Genomic DNA, 23,348 nt, shown 5'->3' with positions numbered 1-23,348 from the left:
TGTGGGCTCTACAAGAGCTTGCCACGTGCCAGTTTACAGAGAATGCTTGCAAACCTATAAGACTCATTTAGCTTGCACCTCTGAGCATAAGTATGGGGAATTCTTACTGTGTTGCTCTTAATATAACACCGAAAGAGAAATTGAAAGTGAAAACACACCATCTCCCCTTAAATCTAGTAATTTTTAAAAGCTTTGGTGTACACATATACTTAACCTATTTGTATCTCAAGCAATGAGTTATTTGTGTTAAAGAGAGCATATTACACGTGGGAGCCTGTATGGTGTAGTGTATGGAATTGGACCTTTGGGTATACAGTATATGGCTGTAAAGTTTTCCTATGTTCTAGGTATTATTTCGCTTAGGGATGAGACTGCTGAGTGCATTTAAATTTTGGATAAATTTAGAGTGAGTCCGATTATCGTTCTTTAAAACAAGAAAAGAGAAAGAAAATGATGCACCAACTCATACCCCACCAGAGCTAGAAAAATCCCAGAAACAGGACAGCACCCTGATGTGGGGCGGGAGGGAGCCAGTACTTCCTAGCACGTGACCCTTGCCCCGCCTCCTCACAAACTCGCGTCGCGCAGGCGCAGGACGCAGGGGCTGCGGGAGCTGGGTGTAGAGGGCGGGGCGAGGACCCCAGCACAGTAAGTTAGGTTCTCGCGGGGCGGGAACTGGGTGAGGGGAGCGGGGCGGAGATTTCTGGCACGCTGCTGCTTCCGGTCGGACACCGCCCCGGCCTGCACTTCCTGCGTCGGCTGGCAGCGGTTCCGAGTCCTCGGGTGTCTGAGCGGGGAGCGTTTGGACCGTCGTGGACTGGCATTGGCAAGAGCCTCAGTGAACTCTTCGCCTTGACAGTTGGGCCACAGCCGGGACCTGCAGCCATTTAAATAGGCTTTCCCGCACTTGTGCCATAAGCTATGAAAGCTAATCCTTCTGACGTCCCACGCACCCCAAATATTCTCCTGGGATGGGACGACTGCTGGTTGCCGTGCTGTCCCTAGCGCCGCTCAATCTAGCAGCTGCGGCCTGTCTTCTTAGCAAATAAAACTGGTTTGAGAACTGCTAAAGCCATGGGGGTGGCTACCAGTCTTGCTGCGTTTCCTGCGGCTGCACCCAGCTGTATATAGTAGAGGTGCATTAACGTGGTTGTCCTCTGCACACCCTATGATACAGGCCTCTTAGGAAGCAGTCCGGAATTCAGACCCAGGTGAAACTCCTTGTCATCTTTAATACCAGACATTGGCAGTAATTCGCTCAGCTGCCTGGCTTCATTAAATTGGGCAAGTGTTTTACTTTAGATATTTGTGAATACAATCTTGTACATTAGCATTCCTACATAAAAATTAAGAACCATCTTTTCTGATACATGTATGCACTGCGAATATAAAACTCTATACATTTTTGCGGAACGGTTTTTGTGGCTTTCAAGATCTTTCAGGCCACATTTTTTTTTTTCTTTATAAATCGCTGACTGCTAGTTACACGAAAATTACACCAAGCAACATATGAGTTTACAAATATTTAATTTTGTGAGGAGTAATGAATATTTACATGCAAAGTGTCCAAGCAGTAGTGAAATGTAGCTAGTCAAATGTATTTATTATCATCAAACTGCTACTGACTTAAAGCATTTCCCTTCCCTGAGCCTAAAAGCCAGGGTGTTACCCTGGAGATAAGCACTGTGATAATTTGTGGGCCAGGTCCCCACTCTAAGAGTCCCTGAGTCATTGCTCAAGAGGAGTGACACATGAGTGTGAGTACCTTTAATTTCATGCCTTTTGTCTCCAGTGACTTTATACTTGAATGAATTATCTGCATTAGAAAGGTGTTTAAAACTGTGGGGGGCATCCACTTATCTAAAACAAATAGTTTTATGTGGAATTCTCACTTTAAGAAACCTAATTTTAGGGATCTTTGAACAACAAAACAGTTTTTATTTTTAAAGACAATGGTAGAACAGAACATTTTTTATTTTTATTTTTTTTGTCAAAAACTGTCTTTATTAAAAAATTATGTTCTCCAGCACTATAGCGCTTTAAAAACAGTGATTTTGGAGGGAGAGCCAAGGCATTATTTTTTTTCCTAGTAGGAAGACTACAGCAGCAGGATTCATAACTCAATGTGACAGTAGCTTCCCTGGAAAGTATCAGTGCTGCTGCTGCTTCTCCTTCTCCTTCCTGTTCTTCAAGAGATTTTTTTTATTAGATATTTTCTTTATTTAAATTTCAAATGTTATCCCCTTTTGTGGTTTCCCTTCCGAAAACCCCCTCCCACTGTTCACCAACCCACCTACTCTTGCTTCCCAGCCCCGGCATTCCCCTACACTGGGGCATCGAGCCTGCACAGGACCAAGGGCCTCTCTTCCCATTGATGTCCAACAAGGCCGTCCTCTGCTACATATGCAGCTGGAGCCATGGGTTCCTCCATGTGTACTCTTTGGTTGGTGGTTTAGTCCCTGAGAGCTCTGGGTGTACTGGTTGGTTCATATTGTTGTTCCTCCTATGGGGCTGCAGATCCCTTCAGCTCCTTGGGTCCTTTCTTTAGCTCCTCTATTGAGGACCCTGTGCTCAGTCCAATGGTTGGTTGAGAGCATCCACCTCTGTATTTGTCAGGCACTGGCAGAGCCTCTCAGGAGACAGCTATATCAGGCTCCTGTCAACAAGCTGTTGTTGGCATCCACAATAGTGTCTGGGTTTGGTAACTGTATATGGATGGGATGGATCCCCAGGTGGAGCAGTCTCTGGATGGCCTTTCCTTCAGTCTCTGCTCCACACTTTGTCTCTGTATCTTGTCTCATGGGTATTTTGTTCCCCTTTCTAAGACAGACAGAAGTATCCACATACTGGTTTTCCTTCTCTTTGAACTTAATGTAGTCTGTGAATTGTATCTTGGGTATTCCAAGCTTCTGGGGTAATATCCACTTATCAGTGAGTGCATACCATGTGTGTTCTTTTGTGATTGGGTTACCTCACTCAGGATATTTTCTAATTCCATCCATTTGCCTAAGAATTTCATGAAGTCCTTGTTTTTAATAGCTGAGCAGTACTCCATTGTATAAATGTACCACATTTTCTGTATCCATTCCTATGTTGAGGGACATCTGGGTTCTATCCAGCTTCTGGCTATTAAAAATAGCTATGAATATGGCTGCTATGAACATAGTGGAGTATGTGTCCTTATTAAATGTTGGAGCATCTTCTGGATATATGGCCAAGAGTGGTATAGCTAGGTTCTCAGGTAGTACTTTGTCCAATTTTCTAAGGAACCGCCAGACTGATTTCCAGAGTGGTTGTACCAGCTTGCAATACCACCAGCAATGGAGGAGTGTTCCTCTTTCTCCACATCCTTGTCAGCATCTGCTGTCACCTGAGTTTCTGATCTTAGCCATTCTGACTACTGTGAGATGGAATCTCAGGGTTGTTTTGATTTGCATTTCCCTGATGACTAAGGATGTTGAACATTTCTTTAGGTGCTTCTCAGCCATTCAGTATTGCTCAGTTGAGAATTCTTTGTTTAGCTCTGTACTCCATTTTTAATAGGGTTATTTGGTTCTCTGGAGTCTTAATTTCTTGAATTCTTTGTATATATTGGATAGAAGCCCTCTATCAAATGTAGATTTTATAAAGATCTTTTCTCAATCTGTTGGTTGCTGTTTTGTCTCATTGACAGTGTCCCTTGCCTTACAAAAGCTTTGCAATGTTATGAGGTCCCATTTGTCAATTCTTGATCTTAGAGCATAAGCCATTGGTGTTCTGTTCAGGAAACTTTCCCCTGTGCCCATGTGCTCAAGGCTCTTCCCCACTTTCTTTTCTATTAGTTTCAATGTATCTGGTTCTATGTGGAGGTCCTTGATCCTCTTGGACTTGTGGTTTGTACAAAGACATAAGAATGGATCGATTTGCATTCTTGTACATGTTGATTGCCAGTTAAACTAGCACCATTTGTTGAAAAATGCTGTCTTTTTTCCACTGGATTGTTTTTAAAGAAGGAAATCATCTATTCCTCAAATTGTGTAGTTGTCTAGTTTTACGATTTCTTTTATTTAATTAAATGAATCTGTTTATCTTAGCTTTGTTGTATACATGGTGGTTATGGTTAGCACTAGTTTGTATTCTCTAAAAACTTATGTGCATATAAAATGTTCTTATCATAGTTTATTAATTGTGTACTGCAACTCACTTTCCAATTAGCTAAATTTAGTTATTCCACGGTGTATGTGTATGTCAGGTTGTATGCTATAAATACCTACAAATTTTATGTCAGTGTAAAAAAGCTACACGTTTTAAAAAAGATTTTACTTCTTTAAAAAATAGATGAACTATATGTAGGCATATTAGGCATGTCTGAACAGTTTATCACTGTAACAAAGTTTAAATTTTTAAAGATGAACACATGAACTCACTGTCTGAATGGATTGTAATATTCACAGTATTTAATTAAGAACAATATGGGTGTTAATTTTTAAATAATTATCAATACCATAAATGGTACTATTTATGATACAAAAAGAAAACTATTATTTGACAAGTAATACTTTCCTAAGCATGTACAAGGCTCTAATCATATTTCTCTGAAACTGTTATCAGTAGACAGAGCCCTCTCTGTTCCTTCCTTATCAGCCCCTTCGAAGTTCTCTATAGTTTTCTTGGTTGGAGGCAAACCTTTTAAACGTCCTATGTTCAAACACTACAATTTTGAGGGAAGTTTGTATTTGTTTTTATTTGTTTGCTTGTTGGGAGTGGTTAACTTTGAGAGTTAGTCTATATTTATTGGATTTTTGTTAGTTTTTGGTGTGTGCTGGGGGTGGCTAAGTTCTTATTTAGAACTAAGTTTTGATATAAGATATACAAAATTCTGAAAGAATTGTTTCTTGATTTATGTGCAAGTAAATGCTCTAATACAAGCTCTTATTTTTCTTGAGTTTGCAACCAAGACATAAAGTAGTATTCAACTTAAATACTACAAAGAATAACTTTAAATATAAGAATTAACAGTGCTTTTGAGGCCCTCAAGAATAGTTTTATTATTCTTGCTTTTCTCTTTAGTTGATACTATAAATATGTATTCATAGGGACTGGATAGATGGCTCAGCAGGTAAGAGCACTTGCTGCTCTTCCAGAGGACATGGACTCATTCCCAGCACCCACATAGTGACATAAAACTGTAACTGCAGTTCTGGGGGATCTGATGCCCTCTTCCAGACTAATATAGCACCTGACATGCATACGGTATGCAGACATAAATGCAGGCAAAATATCAAGATTAATAAAATAATAATGAAAATATTTTAAGATCATGTATTCATGAATAACATTATTTGGTTTTATATCTTTTGCACATGATTGAAAAATGAAAGCTTATGTTCACACTTTAAAAATGGGTCGATTTCTACTGCTATACAGCATTCCATTGAATGGATATGCAAATTATTCATCCCACTACTAATGGTCTGTGTTGTTTCCTGTCCTTTGTTGGCATAGTCATTCTTCCAGCATTCCTCAAGTGGGATATTGGGTCAAGACTGTTCAGCTTTCCTGGGTGATGCCATCTTGTATTGGCATTAGGTTATGTCAAGTGGTTATACCATATTCTTGCCAATATTCTTCTAATTTTTTTTTTGCTAGTCAGCTGGATGGAAATATTCTAGCTTGGGATTTACTTGTATCGTCTTTCATTTTTTGATGAGGTTAAACATACTCACATGTGACTATTGGTCAGGAGGAATCCTTCATCTGTGAACTGTTTGGTCATGTCTTCTGTCCATTTTTTTCTTTGCTTATTTGTTATTTCTTACTGTCCATAGGACTTTTTCATATATTCTGCATCTCATTTTGTAAGGTGTATGTGTAGCAAATTAAATATAATTTCTTTCCTTTTATTTCAGCCTATTTCCCTTTTCTCTACTTGTTTATTTCTTCATTTTCTTATCATTTCGTTTTGTGTTCTTTCTATGAAATCCGATAAGGCTGTAGATCCACCTTTGAAGGTGAATGTTCCTATTAGAAATTTGTATACTTGATCAAATCAAGCAAAACCAGATGACCTGAGAAAGTAAGTTCCAGTTTCCTGTCAGCCACAAATACCCTCCCTCCAAATGATGGTAATGTCCCCTTTACCCTTTTCTTTTAACAAAGTCTTACCATATATCCCTGGCTGGTCTGGAACTTACTATGTGGGCCAATAAGTCTAGCCTTTAACTCAGAGATCTGCCTGTCTCAGCCTCTGAGTGCTGGGATTAAAGATGTATGCCACCACAACTGGCCCCTTGGTTTTTTTTGTTAACATTATTTTTGCTGTTCTATTGTGGAATAATTTTTAAAATAGCATATATCTTAGTTTTTCATGTAACAATTGTCTTAGTTTGGGTTTTATTGCTGTGCAGAAATACCATGACCTTAGCAACTATGAAAGAAAATATTTAATTTGGGCTGGTTTACATGTAGTCCAGAAGTTAGTCCATTATCATAGTGGGAAACATGGCAGCATGCAGTCAGACATGGTGCCGGAAAAGGAGCTGAGAGTTCTCCATCTTCATCCACAAGCAACAAGGGAGTCCCACAGTAGGCCTAGCTTAAGCATATATGAGACCTCAAAGCCTACCTCCACAGTGACACACTTACTCTAACAAGGCCACACCTATGCCAACAAGGACACATCTCCTAATTGTACCATTCCCTATGGACCAAGCATTCAAACACATCAGTCTATGGGGCCATTCCTATTCAAACCATCACAACAGTTAAATGCTAAGTTAAGCCCGGCACCCCCAACCCATCTTGTAGGGATAGAACTTGTGGCATGTGCTAGAATTCCCATTCTTTACCACTGAGCTGCATCCCAGCCCAGCTAGGTTAATTAGAGCAAGGGTTGGTTCCACAGTAGTGGAATTCAGAGCCAACAAGTTCTAAAACTTGTGTTAAGTTTATACGTGGAATGAAAGCTCTTGCTTCTCAGACCCATATCAAGGCACATTTCTCCTTCCATTCATGCATGTTTTAGAACCCAAGCTTGTGATGCTATCAGATATCCTATCTTCCACCTGGTTTAGCTGCCCCCATTGTTACAATAACTGGTGAATTCCCTTTTATTAAAACTCCCTTCTAATAAACTCACTAAGGGTTTTATTCCTAAGTAAATATTTTCTGTTTTTATAAACTTGCTCTTAAATTGGTCATAGTTTTTCCTTCCTAACATTGTAAGGTTTATGGTTTGGAGCCATATAATCTAGGTCCAAGTTCTTCTTTAAACAAGTTGGATATTGGGTACATATACACAAAATGTTAACCTCAAGCTGAAATTATCCGATATTATAGCTTCCTGTTTGGTCAAGTAAAAGGTGTGCTAAGTGCTTATGGATGTAGCAGGGTCAGTGTAATTTAGAAGGTAGATTAGGAGTGTCATCTTCATATAATTGGAGTATTTGAAGTTAACATGTGCTTCATAATATTTTCAATTCTAGATAACTATATTTTTAATACTAGGAGCATTTCACAGTATACTTCTTAGTGTGTTTAATAGCAGTTTCTGCTGGTGATGTGGGACATCATTTTTACTTCATTTCCTTTCCATATGTAATGCTTTATCTTGCATAAGACAAAGTTGTAAACCTCATACTGTAATAACAAAGTCACACAATTATAAAATTGCTAAGATCAATTGAAAGGGCCTAAAGCAATGGATCACAGGTTTAAGAGCATTGGCTGTTCTTCCAGAGGACCCAGGTTTGATTTTGATTTTCAGTTCCAACATGGTTCATGCAGTCCTCTGTAACTCCAGCTCCAAGAATCTGATACTGTCCTCTAGCCTCCTTAAGCGGCAGCCAAGTATGAACATGTGGTGCACAAACATACATGCAAGCAAAATACCCATACATATAAAATAACTCTTTAAAAAAGTGAATAGAAAATGGAAATAAAACCTAGGATTGCTTCAAAATTCTAGAATTATTTCATTTTGATTTGGAAGATTTTGTCTGATATAAACATATATTGTGGCCTTTTAAGGTGATCAAAGAATTATTTGGGTATTGAAAGCACACACATAGCATTTGGTGCTAGAGAGAGAGATAGCTTAGTTGTTAGGGTTCTTACCATTGTATGCATAGAGCTCTGGATTTGATCTCAAACACTGCATAAACCTGGTGTGGTAACTAAGACCTGTAATATTAGCGCTAGAGAAATGGAAGCAGAGAGATAAGGAGCACAAGGCCATACAAGACAAATGAGACCTATGTAAAATACAAGCACACCTTGTAAACATCTTTGTAGCTTTGCATCTTGAAGAACATCTGCTGAGTGGACACAGTGGCTATTTTTGAGGGTGGGTCATAGCTATAGCCCTTGAGACTGTCTCTATGAATAATATTGAATAACTTCTTAGCCCTGATTTTTGTCTTTACATTTTAACTTCTACATTTGGCCCAAAAAGTGAAATGCCAGACAAAACTTAGAAATGTAGGCAAAAGAGAGCTAAAATGACTATGTTATGGATATAAACTTTAAGTTAGATTATAACCAATATTTGGTTTGGGGGAGGTATAAAAAATACATCAGTTTACAAAAAGGGGGCAGGATAGCTTGAGCTTTTTGCTAACAACCGGTTTTGGAACAGTGCAGCTTCATTTTTTTTTTTCATGTATCATTTAGAGATTTTTGCCTCATTGACTGCCTTTATTTCTCTTTGCTTATTACCTACCTGCATTTGAGGCAGGTGAAAGTGTAAAGAGTGAATTAGTTGCATGTAGTTATTAGGTGTGGCCTTCCCTCTCTGTGCTGCTCTTGCCTCTCTTGCTGTCTTCTACTTGTGGTCTGATGAGAAGGGCTTTAGGGATTGGTCATTCCTCCCACATCAGAAACCCTCTGGCTCAGATGCTTCACTGTGTGGAGCACCTTTCTCTTCTCTGTGCTTTTATACCAGCCCTGTTATCATCCGTTTTCCAGAGAGCCCAGTGCACTGTTTTTAAAGGGGGACCATGTAAAACTTCCTTGCTGTACATCAGTTAATGACTTCCCAGTGCTAGAAAAGGGAAGACCCTTTGTCTCTACCAGTGCTCTGCAACTAGTTTTTACCTCTAGCCAAGTGTCAGCCAATCTTGTATATTGTTTGCCAGTTTATATTCTGTTCCTCAGGTCCCAAGTTTGCTCTTTGTTCAGTATGGAATTCTCTTCCACCACTGCTTCACACATCTGGCTCATTTTAGTGTAGGGGTTTCAACTTGATTATCTCAGTGACTCTACAGTCCATTCTTTGCAAAATGTCCTCACCTTGTCATTTTCTTTCACAGGTCACTCAGAGTAATTTCATTATGTTTTACTTTAATGTGTCATTCATATTCACATATTCATTATCAACCATGTCATGTAGAACACAGTCCTTGGGAGGCAGAAGGCTTGCATGTCCTAACTCCCAAAGTGGCACCACATAGTCATTGATCAAAAAGCATTCATAAAATATTCATCTCTAGCCAAGAGAAAACTTTGAAGGAGAATCTAAAGATCACTTGTTTGTAATTCTGTGGTAGTTTTTGAAAATAACCACCTTGGTCATTCCTCAAGAAGCCTCCCTGTTGGTATTGTGAATGGTTGTGATTACATGTTACCAAGACACTGTCACTTCCATCATCTGTCGTAAGTTTTGGATTTTCTCACATAATAAAAGAATTGGCTCTGCTTCAAGGAAACAGTCCAGGTACCTATAGGACCCTGCACTTTAGCATTTTCAGTTAGTGGGTGAACTTGCTTTGTGAAGTCACATAAGGGTCCTGAAACCCCAAAGGAGATATGTGAAGATGACTCTTCTCACATGGAGTCAGTAGAGTGTGAATATAGTCTTAAGGTATCCATGAGCCACTGAATCACTTTCTGGTTTAAAAAAAAAAAAAAGGCTGACTACTCTCAGGGAAAAAAATGCATGACCTGTAATCCTCTTATATAAGTTAATCAAAGGGAAAAAAATTAGTGTCTGTCCGTGAATGTGGAATAATCTACTAACACTTCTCTCATACAGAGTAATTACCTAGTTGGATTAAAAAAAAAGAAAAAAAGGCTATGTGTTCACGCACTTCAAGTGAGCCACTTTAGCAGGGCATCCATGGGACTCCTTTAGCAGAATAAGTGCAGAAAACAACTGGCTATTCTTTAGTATTGCGTTTGATAAGGAATGAAAGTACAATGAAGCTGTAGTCTCTTCAAGCTTATGCATCTGCTCTGAAATTCCCTTCTTGAGTATTGAAAGTAACCTATGTTTTCCCTGACAGTGTGGAGTCTTCCTTAGTTTGATGGATGTTTGTTTTTTAAATCAAAGTAAAGATGAACAAATATTTTGTTCTGTACATCTATAGAAAAATACATTCATTAATTTCAAGAAATCCAGACTAGAAAGGAATACTTACAGTGTTTTCCTCCTTCCTTCCTTCCTCCTTTCTCCCCTCTTCTCCTCTCCTCACATCACTAAATAGCATAGACCCTGAAATCTCTCAATGCATTTCTAAATGTCCTCTCCTCACTAAATAGCATGGACCCTGAAAGCTCTGAACAAGATGAGGAAAAGAAGAAATATACTTCTGTCTGTGTTGGCAGAGAAGAGGACATTAGAAAATCAGAAAGAATGACAGCTGTTGTCCATGACAGAGAAGTGGTCATTTTCTACCACAAAGGGGAATATCATGCTATGGACATTCGCTGTTACCGTAAGATTTGTTTTCATATGTTGAATTTGTACTTGTTTATCACAAAACCATCAAAATTCAATTTAGTGACTAGATATATCAATTCCTTTTCAGATTCTGGAGGGCCCTTACACTTGGGAGAAATTGAGGTATGTAAAATTAAATTTACCTTAAACTCAAATGTTTCCTACATTCTTATTATTTTATTTTATTCTTTATTCAGATTGATATTTATCATTATTCTTGCCTATTCATACCTTAAAATGTAAAGAAAATAATTTTCCAGAGAAATAACAAGTATGTCCTTTGAACTAACAAATATACCCTGCTATCTACTCTGTGAATATAATTGCACAAATGTTTGATTATATATAGGAAAAGCTTATTGCAGTATCATTATAATGGAAAATTTAAGTTCATCTCATTAATAAATATATTATGACATAGCTATGCTTTGGAACATTATACACCCATTAAATTAATGAAGCAGGCCTATCTGTGCTGGTATTGAGGGATATTAACAATGTGTTTGTGAAAATCAGAAATGAAAAAGGAGACATAACAACAGAACACAAGGAAATCCAAAACATCATCAGATCCTACTACAAAAGGCTATACTCAACAAAACTGGAAAACCTAGATGAAATGGACAATTTCCTAGACAGATACCAGGTACCAAAGTTAAATCAGGATCAGATAAACGATCTTAACACTCCCATTTCCCCTAAAGAAATAGAAGCAGTCATTAATAGTCTCCCAACCAAAAAAAGCCCAGGACCAGATGGGTTTAGTACAGAGTTCTATCAGACCTTCAAACTATTCCACAAAATAGAAACAGAAAGTACTGTACCCAATTCATTCTATGAAGCCACAATTACTCTGATACCTAAGCCACACAAAGATCCAACAAAGAAAGAGAACTTCAGACCTTATGAATGTTGATGCAAAAATACTCAATAAAATCCTCACAAACCAAATCCAAGAACATATCAAAACCATCATCCATCATGACCAAGTAGGCTTCACACCAGGGATGCAGGGATGGTTTAATACACGGAAATCTATCGACATAATACCCTATATAAACAAACTCAACGACAAAAATCACATGACCATCTCATTAGATGCTGTGAAAGCATTTGACAAAATCCAACACCCGCTGCTGGGCAGTGTTGGCACATGCCTTTAATCCCAGCACTTGGGAGGCAGAGGCAGGCAGATTTCTGAGTTTGCGGCCAGCCTATTGTACAGAGTGAGTTCCAGGACAGTCAGGACTACACAGAGAAACCCTGTCTCGAAAAAAACTAGAAAAAAAAAAAAATCCAACACCCCTTCATGATAAAAGTCATGGAAAGATCAGGAATTCAAGGCCCATATCTAAACATAATAAAAGCAACATCAAACTAAATGGAGAGAAACTCAAAGCAATCCCACTAAAATCAGGGACTAGACAAGGCTGCCCACTTTCTCCCTACCTATTCAATATAGTACTTGAAGTCCTAGCCAGAGCAATTAGAAAACAAAAGGAGATCAAGGAGATACAAATTAGAAAGGAAGAAGTCAAAATATCATTATTTGCAGATGATATGATAGTATATATAAGTGACCCTAAAAATTCCACCAGAGAACTCCTAAACCTGATAAACAACTTCAGTTCAGTAGCTGGATATAAAATTAACTCAAACAAATCAGTGGCCTTTCTCTACACAAAGAATAAACAGGCTGAGAAAGAAATTAGGGAAACAACACCCTTCACAATAGTCACAAAAAATATAAAATACCTTGGTGTGACTCTAACTAAGGAAATGAAAGATTATATGAGAAGAACTTCAAGTCTCTGAAGAAAGAAATTGAAGAAGATCTCAGAAGATGGAAAGATCTCCCATGCTCAGGATTAACATAGTCAAAATGGCTATCTTGCTGAAAGCAATCTACAGATTCGATGCAATCCCCATCAATATTCCAACTCAATTCTTCACAGAGTTCAAAAGGTCAATTTGCAAATTCATCTGGAATAACAAAAAACCTAGGATAGCAAAAACTATTCGCAACAATAAAAGAACCTCTGGTGGAATCACCTTGCCTGACCTCAAGCTGTACTACAGAGCAATTATGATAAAAACTGCATGGTACTGGTACAGAGACAGATAGGTAGACCAATGGAATAGAATTGAAGACCCAGAAATGAACACATACACCTATGGTCACTTGATCTTTGACAAAGGAGCTAAAACCATCCAGTGGAAAATGACAGCATTTTCAACAAATGGTGCTGGCACAACTGGCGGTTATTATGTGGAAGAATGCGAATTGATCCATTCTTACCTACTTGTACAAAGCTCAAGTCTAAGTGGATCAAAGACCTCTACATAAAACCAAAGACACTGAAATTTATAGAGGAGAAAGTGGGGGAAAGCCTCGAAGATATGGGCCCAGGGAAAAATTCCTGAACAGAACACAAATGGCTTGTGCTGTAAGTATGTATTTCCAGTATAATAAAGGGTATTATTCAGTATATTATACTAGAATAATAATATTCAATATAATAAAAGGTTTTCAAAATATTTGAGAAAAACCAACTTTTGAAATATTACCTAAAAAATTTGGGGAAATTGCCTTTGATTTCTTATACTTCAAAACTAGTTATCTAATTTCTGTCTTCCATTTTTTAGTTTTGTTTTGTTCTGTTTTGTCTTATTACTATAAAATACAAGTGTGCATGTTAACCATATATGTTCCTGTTCCAAACACAGGACATATATTTGTTATGAAAATGTCACTATTTGCTGATACCTGTATGGGAACTATATCAGCAATCCTTGGTTTCTGGTACAGTGGGCTGTAAGCACATGTTGATGAGAATACTAGTACTGCAGGCTACAAAGAACTTGCTACTTGGCATGTAAGCTGCAGCCTGAACTCTTGGCATGTTGGAGCCTCTTAGACATGCAGAACCCTAGTCTCCCAGTGCTTACTGAATTTAAACAGACAGCTGTGTTTAAAGCAGATTCAGGTGTTCCTTAAGGCTTGGCAGCATTTCATTAAGACATTAAAAGTGGGGATCACAAATTGATTGTCTATTGGCCTTGCACGCATGCCTTTAGTAATGCCTACGCATTACAACTCTTCTGGGAGCTAATGAAAATTCCTCTAGAGGCACTAGAAGCCCTGACCCCTTTCTGCCAAGCAGGTGACTTTAGTGTAGATATCTACTGGCTATGAGGCAGTGAGGTCTTCTGCCAGCCAGATCTCCCCTGCTGGAGCTCCAGCTCACCAAGTTCTAGCTACAGAAGGAGCTTGATTGTCCTCAGATTAGGTTTGTTTTGTGATGATTAACTTGTGGGTAGGAGGAGAAGACAAGGCCTTCTGTCTATTTGTTATGTTTATCTACTTTCTGTGTGTGGGGACAGCCTTGTGGAGGCCGCTGCCCTCATCTGTCTATCTGGGTTTCTGGGGCTGAAAACACAGTGTGCCTTCACCTACAGAACTCTCCCACGGGCAGACTCCTCTTTGTTTATGAGACAGTCTCACTGTGTAATCCAGGCTGACCTCAAGCTCAAGAGCTTCTTGCCTCAGTTCCCAAGTGAACTCTGGGTTACTAGTGTGTGCTGTTCCTCTTAGTGCTGTTCTTTAGCCCAGTTCTCCTGCATTAGATTAAATCTGAGATCTATCACAAACACTTTAAGGTCAAGACTATTAAATCTGTTATTTTTTTCTCCTCCAGGATTTCAATGGACAATCATGTATAGTTTGCCCCTGGCATAAATATAAAATCACTTTGGCAACAGGAGAAGGATTATACCAGTCTATAAATCCTAAAGACCCATCAGCAAAACCCAAGTGGTGCTCCAAAGGCGTAAAGCAAAGGATTCACACCGTGAAGGTGGATAACGGCAATATTTATGTGACACTTTCTAAGGAACCATTTAAATGTGACTCTGACTATTATGCCACTGGAGAATTCAAAGTGATTCAGAGTTCTTCCTGATAAAAAATGCACAGCAACAAAAATAAAATAAAGTAAGATGTGTGTATGTTTGAAAATATTTTAAAGTAATTTTGTTTCAGGACCGAAGATGGATTTTTTTTTCCAACATAGGTACATGTGTCTTGTCAGGCAGGGGCTGGAGAGATGGGCCAGTGGCTAAGGGCTCATGCTGTTCTTTCAGAGCACCTGAATTCCAGTTCCTAGCACTTATATAAAGTGGCTCAAAGTTCCCTATGATCTGATTCCCCCCTCCAAGGGATGATGCCCTCTTCTGGTCTCTGTGGGCACCTGCACACACAAGTCATTTACACATAAGTAAAAATAAAAGCAGATATTTTTTAAAGTCTTAAATTTGAAAAGTTTAAAAACACATTTACTTTAGTATGATTTCAGGGCCCCCATCCAGGTCAACAGAATACATTCCATATTTTTCAGGACTGATTGGAATCTGTACATTATAGGCTTGAGATGATCAGTTTAAGAAGCATAAAGATAACTTAGAGTAAACACAATTGACAACAGAGAAAGCAGAAAACTTAAGAGGAAAAATGTAAATGAGGCAAAGACTTGTTTTCCCAATCACAGCGTGTTTTGGAAAGTTTTCCTAATTCAAACTCAGTCGCTTCAACAGTTCCCAGCAGTCCTCTGTTCCTCTTGCATCGATGTGTCCACAGGTTGCTGACTTCCTGTATTTCATTACAGTTTTTACAATTTTAAAGGTAAAATTTAAACACACTGAGATCCTCAAATTTTAGTTGTATATTATACATTTGCTTACAAATGTTTAGCACATGTTTTACATGTTAAAACTGTCACCAAAAATTGAGGCCAATGTATATGTTATACTTAAAAATGAGAAACTTAAAGCTTATTCCAGCATTCTGAGGCAGAGGTAGAAGGATCTCTGTGAATTAGAGGCTAACCTGGGCTACATAGTGAGTTCTAGACAGCCAGCACTACATAGTGAGAGCCTATCAAAGAAGGGGGCTGGGAAGTTATAGATAGGAAGACCCAGGAAAACATAGCTTGGTCTTATTCTCTTATCAAGGCTGATTCTTGATGTAAAAAGCCACACACAGTGACACCCTAACCAAGATATATGTAAAGTCTCCTATTCAACAAACCAAAGAACTTGACTTACATGAACCTTTCAATTAAAAGTTTAAAAGAATTTTAGAAAACAATGTATATGTATATAAATTTCCCATAAATGTGTAGACAGCAGAGACGTAGTATTTTGTTCCTCAGAGTTTACAAGCAGGGTTGATGCTCTCTTGGTATACACTGTTTTAGTACATCAATTAGTTGTGGCCAGTGCTGTTCTAGCTGCCTGGGACCCATATCATTCTTGTTATTCAGGATTTAGAGCAATACCCTGGGTGTCTGTCATGCAGAACCTAGGACTCTGTAAAATGTAAGCGTAAATGGGGCCAGAAAGGATATGTCGGTTATAAATTCAGCATGAAGACTTAAAAACACAACCAAATCTCAAAGCATAGGAATTTTCAAGATAGGGGGTGAATTAAGTATTTAACATTTCAAAGGACTGTACCTGGGCTCTGATTCATTGTTGTGAAGATCAGTGAGAGGCCTGGAGAGATGGTTCAGGGATGCAGTGCACCTTGCTCCTTCTGAGAGTACTGTGCTTTAGTTCCCAGCACCCACAGTCGTGGCTCACATGTGCTTGCACCTTTTGCTGTATAGTAGTAATACATTTCCTTTTCTTTGGGGATATGGGTTACATGACAGAAGATATTTGTTTCTTATTTCTAAATATGCTAGTAAACCAGGCTTATTCAAGTGTTTACACCAGCAGTTAGTTACTCATGCGGTTGAGAAAATGTGTCATCTCTGAGGGGAATTCATACCAGTCTAGTATTTCTTGAATGGCCACAAAATCTTATCATGAATCAGAATGTAAAGTGCCTCAAAGAAACTAAAATCATTCCTTTAGGCAAAAACTAGGACCTTGGTTTATAGAGCCAAGTATAGCAGCATTTCTGTCAGGAGCCAGTGGCAGTAATGACTAATATGGACTGGATTTCCTGTTCTTAATCTGTGACTTTAAATTTGAAAAATGAAAGTGTTCACTTTGCCAGGTTCTGTGGTATAAGCCCTGTAGCTCTGGCTTCTCAGGGGGCTGAGGAAGAAGGATCATTTGACCCAGGAATTGAGAGTTAGGATGAAGATATATAGCCACGCTTCATGATTACAGCACAATTCACACTTTATTACATCCTGTCCTAACATACAGAAATCGTCTCATCAGAATTGCAAGTAACATTTTGTTTTTACAAATGTATGGTATCTATAAATGTCAAGTCCTTCATAATTTCCCAAGTCAGTTATAAAGTCATCAGCAGGGAGACTCAGCTCTACAGCCTGCAAAAAGAAATATATTCTTACTACCTCTGAGAAAGATGTGTAGCATTTTTTTTAAAGTTTTTTTGTCTGCCTGTATATATGTGCACCACACTCACCTGGTACCAGGAGAAGCCAGAAGAGAGTATTAGATCCCCAGTGACTGCAGTTACAGAGTTGTGAACTACCACGAGGATGCTAAGATCCAAATCTAGGTTCTCTGTAAGAACAGCAAGTGTTCATAACTGTTGGGCCATCTCTCCAGCCCCAAAATGCATAATGTTTTGTTACAAAAATTTCCTTTCCAGATGAACATTCAGAACACTTCTTAAGTAAAAATGTAAATGAAGTATGAGCACATCCACATTATAAACACAGTGTAAGTTCTAACACAACAAAATATGAATTCTCTTATTAAAGTAACTGTACAGTTAGGGCTGGGAAGATAGCTCAGTAGTTAAGAGATGTTCTGCTCTTCCAGAGGACTTGGTTCAATTGCCAGCATCCCTAGAGTTCTGACTCTCTGTTCTGGCCTGTGCAGGTACTTGCATATATACATATGAAAAGTAAAAATTAAAGAATACTGGATAGTGTTGGGGTTTGGCGACTGTATGTGCAATGGATCAGGGAAGTGCTTGCTGGTGGGAGTCTGATATGGTCTCTTGAGAGGCTCTGCCAGAGCCTGACAAATACAGAGGTGGATGCTCCCAGCCGACCATTGGACTGAGCGCAGGGTCTTCTATGGAGGAGTTAAAGAAGAGACTGAAGGAGCTGAGGGGGGTTGCAGCCCCTGGCAGGGGGAGCAACAGTGTCAAAGGGCCAGACCCCACCCCACCCCAGTTCCCAGGGACTGAATCACCAACCAAAGAGTACACATAGAGGGATCCATGGCTCCAGCAGCATAAGTGGCAGAGGATGACTTTGTTGGACATCAGTGGGAGAAGCGGGTTCAATGAGGGGTTCAATGCCAAAGTGTAGGGAACTGCCAGAATAAGAAGGCAGGAACTAGTGGGTGGGTGGGTGGGAGATATTTGAAATGTAAGTAAATATCCAAAAAGGGGAAAACAACAACAACAACAACAAAATACTGGATAGTCATATTGTACATCAAGATTCATTATATTTTCTATGCCATATAGAGAATACAATGATACAAGAGGATGATGTCATAGTTTTCCCTACCCTATCCCTTCTTAAAAGAACATTCAGCTTATATAAATTGATCCTCTGGTATGTCTGATGAAATTTACCTGTGGATAGATAACTATTGAGCACTCTAAAGTGGTATTTGTGTTTGTATTTCTCATTCATTCAATTCAGCCAATTGGTCAAACACGGAATGTAAAACCTGGATCTTGTTACTCTGCTTGTTGGCAGGAGGCTTGGGAAGATTGTCTGGCTTCTCTGGCAACGACCTGTAAGGTTTTGCTTTGATTTCACTTTCAGAAAACATGGGCTCTCGGAGCGCGGGCTCAGAGAAGGCTTTCCTAAAATTCTCGCTCTCTCTATTTTGCCTAATGGATTCTTCTTCTTGGAAAATCTTCTTTATCTTTGCCAGCACAGCATTAACACAGACTGCCTGTAGCAAAATCCAAAACAAAATAAAACAAAAATGTTGAAAAATGTTTCCTTTAAAGTTACTAACAACCACAGACAAAAAAAAAGTATCCTATCTAACATAGTCAATCTACATGTTCTAATTTAAAAAGCCTTTCCTTTGAGGAAACCCTGACTCATGGCAAGTGATAGATTGATTCCTTATTCTAAATATGGAAAGGTGCTTAAATAAAACATGCATAAAAATAACTTCAGAAGTGAGAAATGCAACAAGTTTTATTATTCAACTAATTCTGTATCACTACTGATGCCAAAGACAGAGACAAGGAGTGAAGGATAGCAACTATTCCATGAAGCTATACAGAACTAGTTTGCCTTGCAGAACTGCCTCAAGATGACATGAGGACAGTAAACACTCAGGGCTTCCTTCCTCTTCTTCCAATTTCAGAGAACCTTACTTTTCTCCTAGAACTTTTATTGTAACAGTACATTGCTTATGTGCCCTTATATGGAGCTATCACAATGACACTCCATACATGGATATTGCATTGCACCTTAATCTTGCCCTCTTTCCATCCTCACACCAGTCCCTTGCCCTTCCCTAGTAGTCTTTCCACTAGCTTATGTCTTTTAAAAATCATTCTAGTTTCCACACAATGAGATAAAACATACTATACTTTTCTTTGTCTTTTGTATTCTAAATGACCTCATGATCCATTATTTTAATTTTTCCCAAATGTTATAATTTCATTTCAAAGGTTTCCTTTGCATTGACATAGATGATCATGACATTTTTGTCTTAATTCTATTTAATACTATATTAAATGTATTGGTTTACAAATGTAGATCCATCTAGCATCCCTGAGATGAAGCTCACAGCTGTGGTGATGTTTTTAATATATATTTCAATTTGCAAGTATCTTATTAAGGATTTATTCACCTAATTAATTTCAAAGATAATCAAGTATTATCAAAGATTATATTGGCCTATAGTTTTCTCTTCCCTCCCTTTTCTTCCTTTCTCAGTTTTTTAGATTTGAAAACCTTGTATTAATGACTTAAAATATGTTTAGAAAAATAGTGTTTTGTGTGTTGATTAAAAGAATGTGTGTTTTGCTACTGTTGTATGGAATATTGTGTAGAATATTTAATAAATATTAAATCATTGACCCTTACTGTATTTCACTCTAATGTTTGTTGATATTTTTTGTCCCAATGGTCTGTGTGCTGGTGTGAGCAGGGATACTGAAGTCACCCACTAGGATTGACACAGTGGTATTGTAGTCTTAGCTCTCCCTGTATGCTGTGCAGTATTTGTTTAATAAGATTGAGTGATCCAACCTTTACTGTATATGAATTTATAACCATTACATTTCAATGGATTGTTTCTCTTATAGTTTGGATGTGAAATGTTCTCCACAGGCTCATGGGCTGAAGGCTCAGATAATGGACCTATTTTGGGAGGTGCTGGTAATTTTAGGTGATGGGTACTTCCTATAGTAAGTATTTAACTGGAGGCATATTCTAAGAGGTTCTACCTTGCCTTGTTCACATCTCCTCTCCCTGCATCTTCTCTGACATTAAATGATCAGCTTCTGCCACCTGCCTCCACTGCCATCCTTTGGCTCCAATGTGAAAGCTGTGGAGAAAACTAGCCTTCACTGAAAGATCTGACACCATGAGCCAAAAATCAACCTTTCCTTCTTTAAATTTGTTTCTTTCAGTTATTTGTTTCAGTGATGAAAAGCTGCCTAGTACAGTTCCTTTTGCTGATATATAGTGATCTTATTTTTTTTTTTTATCTTTTCTGAACATTTTGGCTTGATGTATGTTTTTTTATGTGAATATAGATTCTTTTGCTTGGCTTTTGATTTAATTTTATAGAATATAAATTTCTGGTATTTCATTTTTAGTTTTTGTATGACTTTGTTAGGGATGTGAGTTTCTTGCAGGCAGCATTTCTTGGATCTTGTTTTATAATCCAATAAATCACTTTGAAATTTTATGTGCGTATGTACACTTGTTATGTGTACATGTGGTATGTATATGTGTAGGCTTGTGCACATGTGCATAGAGTTGAGAATATTTTGGTTATCTTCCTCAATCACTATCTACCTTGTCTTTTGAGATGGCTTAGCTTACTGAACCTAGACTTAACAATTCACCTTTGCTGGCTTGCAGTAAACTCCAGAAATTCACTTGTCCCTCCTCACCTACCAACAACCAATGTTCAGGTTCTTTCTGTATGATATACCCAGCTTTTTTGTATATATAAGGGATCCAAACTTTTCATTTCTGTCAATTCTACTTGGTTCTAAATCCTTCTTGCACTAGGAACATATGGAAAGTTTTCTGCTGTTATTTCATTTATAATATGTTTCTCTTTGTCTTCTATAACTTGGCTTATTCGTCAGTGCTAGTTATTCATAAATGTATCCTTCTCACAATGTCACTCTTTTTAATCATTTATATTGTTCATAACTTATCTTTTGCTCAGTCTTTCATATCAGATACTATGCCTTCCAGTTGACCTTGCTTATTGGTGAGGCTTGAATGAATTTTCCTTTTTCTAGTTTGTTCCGTTCTTTTTCTGAGTTTCATCTTATTGCTTTTATTGGTTTGCTCATTTTATTCAGCTGTTAGTTTGTATTCTATTCAAACTCATCATTTTGAAAAGCAGTCTTTTGAATTCTTTGGCACTCATATGCTTCAGCATCTTTGGGTTCATTTATAAACTGTCAGAGGAGTGGTGCTGCCTTACTTTCTTCATAGTTCTTGTATTTCTACATTCAAATTTGTACATCTACTAGAATGGATATCTTTTCTACTTTATGCAAGGGTCTTCTTAATGAGAAGCCTCCTTCTAAGAGTTTTGTATGAACTATCACTCAAAGATGAAAGTAATCCCAGTAACAACAGGAAAACAAGCCTCTGGACATAGAAACACAAGAAGCAAATAAGAAACAAAACAGCAATACCACCACCAATAACAATAGAAAAGAAAGAGTCAGAAATAATAGAGAATAAACTAAGAGCAGTGAAACAGACATTTAAAAATCCAATTAAAAGAAAAACTAAAGAAAAAATAATGTAAGAAAATAAGAACACACTAAAAACTTCCTCCTAGCTGAGGTTCATGAATTGAGAAAGTTAACTTCTTTGTCCTCCATTCTGCCAACTGTGATTGGTGAGGAAGGAGGATAGTCGGACATATAGATAAGGCCTGTGGTCATTAAATTTCACCCAGGCAGAGCTATATCCTGGCTGAGCCTTGTTCTGCAATGCCTTGCATTTTCTACTTGGCTTGGTCAAGGATAGGCTTGCGGCAGAGCTGTATTCATAGCAAAGGCTTTCGGTATGCATGCTAAGAAGCCATCATGCCCCAGCGGTGGTAATGGGGCTGGATGGGCACTCCTCCTCTCCTGAAGTTTGGTTCTGCATGAACCCCAATAATCTTTGATAGGTGATTGCTCTCTTACTCCAGATGCCCCCTGTCTCTATCTCCCAGGGCACTGGCAAATGTCCAAGCCAAAGTGTATCTTTAGAGGTCCAACAGAGTGTGGGAAACAGAATGCTGCCCTCTGACTGGTGTCAGGATGGTGTGTGTTGGGGGAAGTGTTCTTCTACTGTCCCTTCTCTGAGCACTTCCAACCCAGTTCCTTCAACAAAGCACTTGCACTTCTCCTTCCCACAGAGGAAGGTGCCACTGACCACTGTGCCCTGCAGTTCGCAGTTTCCAGTGTCTCTGAATTTTGACCATTCTGTGTAGTCTGAAATCCAGAGTAGTTTAGTCTTTTTTTTTTTTTTTTAAATGTCTTTTCGAGACAGGGTTTCTCTGTGTAGCCCTGGCTGTCCTGGAACTCATTTTGTAGACCAGGCTGGCCTAGAACTCAGAAATCTGCCTGCCTTTGCTTCCCAAGTGCTGGGATTAAAGGCATGCACCACCACCCCCTGGCTAAGTAATTTAGTCTTTAAAGTGCCCTTCTCACAGCGAATCCTGGCTCCAAACTCTAAGAAAAGTGTGAACAATGAGTCCCCTTCAAAACAAATCAAAATACTGGACATGTAAGGCTTGCATGGACAATGGGTTTCTCCACTGATAAGACAGTCTGATGGTATCACTGTGATTGTCGGCACTCTGCCTTACTGGGTATTCTGGCATGGAGACATAAGCTCAGCCCTGTTGGGGCCAAAGTTGAACTTTCCAACTGTTTTGTGCTTTTCTCCGAGTTGCCTTGCTGTTTCTTTGTGTCTTTTAACCTTGATTCCTATAGCTTTTTTCTTTTTCTTTCCTCAGAATATAAATTGTTATACTGACTCTTCCTACTTGCATACTCATGCAAAGAATGTTTCTGTTCTACCATCTTATTACAGAAGGCATCAATGCAGTGCTTTGAAGGTAGATTCAGTTCTGGTTTTCTTGAAAGGATAACAGCAAAAGGTTGAGGCCTCCGGCTGCTCTCCTGCCTTCTGTCCCTCCTGCTCCTCACTGTTAAACACAGCAACACACATGCTCCCTTTGTTCCCTTCAGTTTTGATTCTGACTTCTCTACCTCTTGCTTGCTGGGATTACAGGCTTGCACAACCATGCCTGATTCATATATTCATATATCCACAGCTTGAAACCAAACCTAAGGCTTTTGTGCATACTAAGCAAGAACACTACTGAGCTGCATCATATTCCCAGCCCTCCCTGACCAGTCTAGAAGCAGCTAGTCAACTTATACACACACACACACACACACACACACACACACACACACACACACACA

General features: G+C 38.7%; 2 protein-coding genes across 8 annotated transcripts in view; one reads left to right on the top strand and one right to left on the bottom strand.

The window, feature by feature from the left end:
* The first annotated feature begins 592 nt into the window (after positions 1 to 592).
* On the top strand, positions 593 to 14,714 carry Rfesd (Rieske Fe-S domain containing). 4 transcript variants are annotated; one of them, XM_021180678.2, is made up of 4 exons: positions 593 to 648; positions 10,516 to 10,691; positions 10,785 to 10,819; positions 14,395 to 14,700. In XM_021180678.2, exons 2-4 carry the CDS (start codon positions 10,517 to 10,519, stop codon positions 14,656 to 14,658), a joined length of 474 nt encoding a protein of 157 aa, XP_021036337.1. In that variant the 5' UTR covers positions 593 to 648; position 10,516; the 3' UTR covers positions 14,659 to 14,700. The 4 variants fall into 4 exon arrangements, with proteins under 4 accessions (XP_021036337.1, XP_021036340.1, XP_021036338.1 ...); XM_021180681.2 differs by having other exon boundaries at positions 636 to 1,284; positions 14,395 to 14,714; XM_021180679.2 differs by lacking the exon at positions 593 to 648 and adding an exon at positions 702 to 1,757.
* Positions 14,715 to 16,982: 2,268 nt separating this feature from the next.
* Positions 16,983 to 23,348, bottom strand: part of Spata9 (spermatogenesis associated 9) — a 33,071-nt gene continuing 26,705 nt past the window's right edge. The window contains exons 5-6 of one of the 4 annotated variants that reach the window (XR_002379541.2): positions 18,270 to 18,598; positions 16,983 to 17,040 (exon numbers count right to left, since the gene is read on the bottom strand). Coding sequence is in view for 2 of the 4 variants with exons in the window: in XM_021180746.1 (XP_021036405.1) it covers positions 18,323 to 18,598 (276 nt within the window). In the remaining 2 variants the exon portion in view is untranslated. Of the gene's footprint in view, positions 17,041 to 17,186; positions 17,240 to 18,123; positions 18,599 to 23,348 lie in introns of those variants that run through there. The other 3 variants (XR_002379542.1, XM_021180746.1, XM_021180747.2) reach the window with 3 other exon arrangements.

The sequence above is a fragment of the Mus caroli genome, chromosome 13, assembly GCF_900094665.2.
Source record: "Mus caroli chromosome 13, CAROLI_EIJ_v1.1, whole genome shotgun sequence".
NCBI classification, from domain to species: Eukaryota; Metazoa; Chordata; class Mammalia; order Rodentia; family Muridae; genus Mus; species Mus caroli.
The sequence above is the reverse complement of the archived record's forward strand: the minus strand, read 5'-3'. Positions and strand labels throughout refer to the sequence as shown.